This window comes from Penaeus monodon, chromosome 28 (assembly GCF_015228065.2).
Source record: "Penaeus monodon isolate SGIC_2016 chromosome 28, NSTDA_Pmon_1, whole genome shotgun sequence".
NCBI lineage: Eukaryota > Metazoa > Arthropoda > Malacostraca > Decapoda > Penaeidae > Penaeus > Penaeus monodon.
In genome coordinates, this window is record NC_051413.1 from 35,217,319 (window position 1) to 35,220,140 (window position 2,822).

Sequence of the window (2,822 nt, forward strand, 5' to 3'; positions counted from 1 at the left end):
TATTCAGCATCTACGATAGGGGTTTTAACCCTTAAGAACTACAAATCCTCCAGCTTGTCAGTCTCCCTAGGCACAATAAAGGCCTGACTTACTAGGTGACATTTTTGGTTGCCAGCAATTCAATAACTTGATTTTATATACCAAATGTACAGTTCATTGTCATTATCAAACAAATGGAGCAAATTTTACTTACTCCTCACATATGAATGAAACTGGAGGCAAATTACCATACAAATGTAAGTAAAACTTAAAAAATTGCAAAAACCTATTTTGATCACAAAGCAGTAAGATATTTATAAAGAAGTATCTCTCTGTGCCTACCTGAATACAGCAATTAATGATGAAGAAGTGACTGTTATATAATAGCATGAGTGCAAGGTTAATATTCTGTAGAGTACCAGAATTATTTCTTCACCGATGTTTATTCATGGTAAGAAAGAGGAAAAAAAACTTGTCAATATGGTTGGCTAAGGGAGAGGGAATCCTAAAAGGGGAATGGGGTATGGGGATGAAATTGTCAGCTGAAGGAAACTTGCCAAAATGTACCAGAAATATTAGTAGACACTACAAATGTCTCACTGGTAATGAAAAAGATAGGAATTGATATAACTCATCAATCTCTTCTTTTGTCATGTTTTTCCAGGTGCACGATGTGGTTGGAGAGAGAGAGAGAATGGCCTAGATGGAGACTGGGATGATGGTTCTGGACGAGGGACTGGCAGGGGTGTCCCAGTCACCTCACGTAGTACGCGGCAACCTTGGGATGACAAAGATGGACACCACAGGAAATCATGGGAGGAAGATAACTTACCAGAGTGGTAAGTACAAGTGTCTTGGGGTATGGGAAAAGGCTGGGTGCCAAGCAATGTTGCCTTTGCCATCAGTCTTCTTTGGTAATGCAAAAGCAGGACCTAATAACAAGAAGAGAGGTACTGTCGATCATCATTTTATCTCTGTATTTTCTCTTGTTCATTCCTTGCTTGTTACTACTGGTTCTCATTAGTATGTATACTACAGGCACATCAGCGGTATGGTGATTATCTTATCCTTTGGCTTATTTCAGTGTTTCTTAACTTTTTCTGGCCCTAGCATCCTTTTAGTCAGGTCTAGGCAATCTAGTATCCCCTTACTCTGATTATCATCTGATTTATAGAAGGGTAAACAAACAAAGTGATATACTGATTGATCTTTTATTTTGTTGATTCCTCAAAACTAACCTAACTGCCATCATTGTTAACAATAAATTAAATAAAAAAAGACAAGGAAAAAAGAGTAGACTCAAATATACAAAGCTGAATAATGAGCTGGATATTTTGCCACCATGTATTCAGCACTCCCAGGTTGAGAAATGGTGGCATAGTTACAGAATTATAAAAACTTTTGACAGCAGTAGTATAAACTTGTTCAAGCTGCTCTGTATTTGAAATTTTAAAATATTACTGATGGTGAACATATGTAGTAGATTATAAAGACTTTTGATAGCAATTGTATAAACTTGTTCAAGTTGCACTGTATTTGACTCTTAAATATTACTGATGGTGAACATATATAGTTGTATCTGTAGTTTTTCCTGATTCTTAGAGATATCATTCAGAATTTTTTAACATGTTTCAGGGCAACTGAGAATGCAGATGAGAAGGGTGGAAGCTTTGATGCCTCAGGTGCTTTCCATGGCCCAGGTTGGTCAGATGAGGAAGAGCCATCTGCTGAGAACCGAGGTGGTGGACGGCCAAGGCACAAGTCCACAAGTCCAGACAAAACAGTTAGAGGGAGGGTCACTGTACTTCCAAAGCCAGAAATGGGCAAGAAAAAGAATGAAACAGAGCAAGAGGAGAGGAGTAAAAACAGTGGGTCACCCTCCGAGCCTGGTCAGGAAAAATCACTCCCAAATGCAGTAGGAGCCAGCCATGAAAGTGGGAGTTCAAGAGATCTTGCAGAATCACAGGTAAACAAGCAGTGGCACTCAGTGTTTGAGTATCTCTTATAGAGACTATATTCAACTTAGGATTAGTTTGTGAAGCCATCTGTAGGTTAACTGGTTTGATTTTGACACATTTAAACTTAGTGAATTGCATTTAAAAAAATTTCCTGCCTAAAATATGTAAATATAAAAAGTTTATTACATTGCTTGATATTTCTGTACTCTTTTTATGACAATAACTTGTATTTCAGAGAATGATGAGAGAAGATGACTCTCTGAAAGAGGAAATGGCAGTCACAAATTCTGTGGACACAGTCTCAAGTAGTCATGCTTCGTCCCCTCTCATTAATGGTATATCTGGTGATGAGGACAGTAGCAGAGAGATGAATCCAGCAGAAGGAAATGATGGAAGTGGTACAGTACCTGGCCACCAGACCAATTCTCCTGTTGAGCCCTTGCCTGAAGAACAGAGACAGGGAGAGGAAGAGAAATTAGAACACATGCGAAGTGTTGCTGATGATCTGGTGGCCAAGCTGGTTGAGGAGGATGACATGAGACCTCAGGCAGGGGGGCCTAGCCAGGGTGTGGCAGCATCTGGCCCCATGGGTGCAATTGTGGAGTCAGGGAGCCATGCTTCTCAAATACCCGGCGAAGACAAGTGGTACTACACAGATCCTCAGGTAAAGCTTTACTGCTAGATTACAAACTGAGGCTTTTGGGATAGACTAACTGCTGAAAGGAAATAGTTCATGGTTTGTGAGGAAGATAAGTTGATAACAGAAACAATAATAACAAGCTCTTGATAGATATATTGTGAAATAGCCAGGTAAAAGTTAAACCTATCTTTGCTAAAGTCCAAGATAATTTCAATAAATGTCAAATAAGTCAAAACTTATTACAT

General features: G+C 39.1%; 1 protein-coding gene across 2 annotated transcripts in view; it reads left to right on the forward strand.

Annotated features, from left to right (window-relative positions):
• Positions 1–2,822, forward strand: part of LOC119591558 (GRB10-interacting GYF protein 2-like) — a gene marked incomplete at its 3' end in the record, with an annotated part of 22,256 nt that overhangs the window by 10,229 nt on the left and 9,205 nt on the right. For both annotated transcript variants that reach the window (XM_037940312.1, XM_037940313.1), the window contains 3 exon segments: positions 644–818; positions 1,615–1,945; positions 2,173–2,601. In XM_037940312.1, coding sequence (XP_037796240.1) covers positions 644–818; positions 1,615–1,945; positions 2,173–2,601 — 935 coding nt within the window.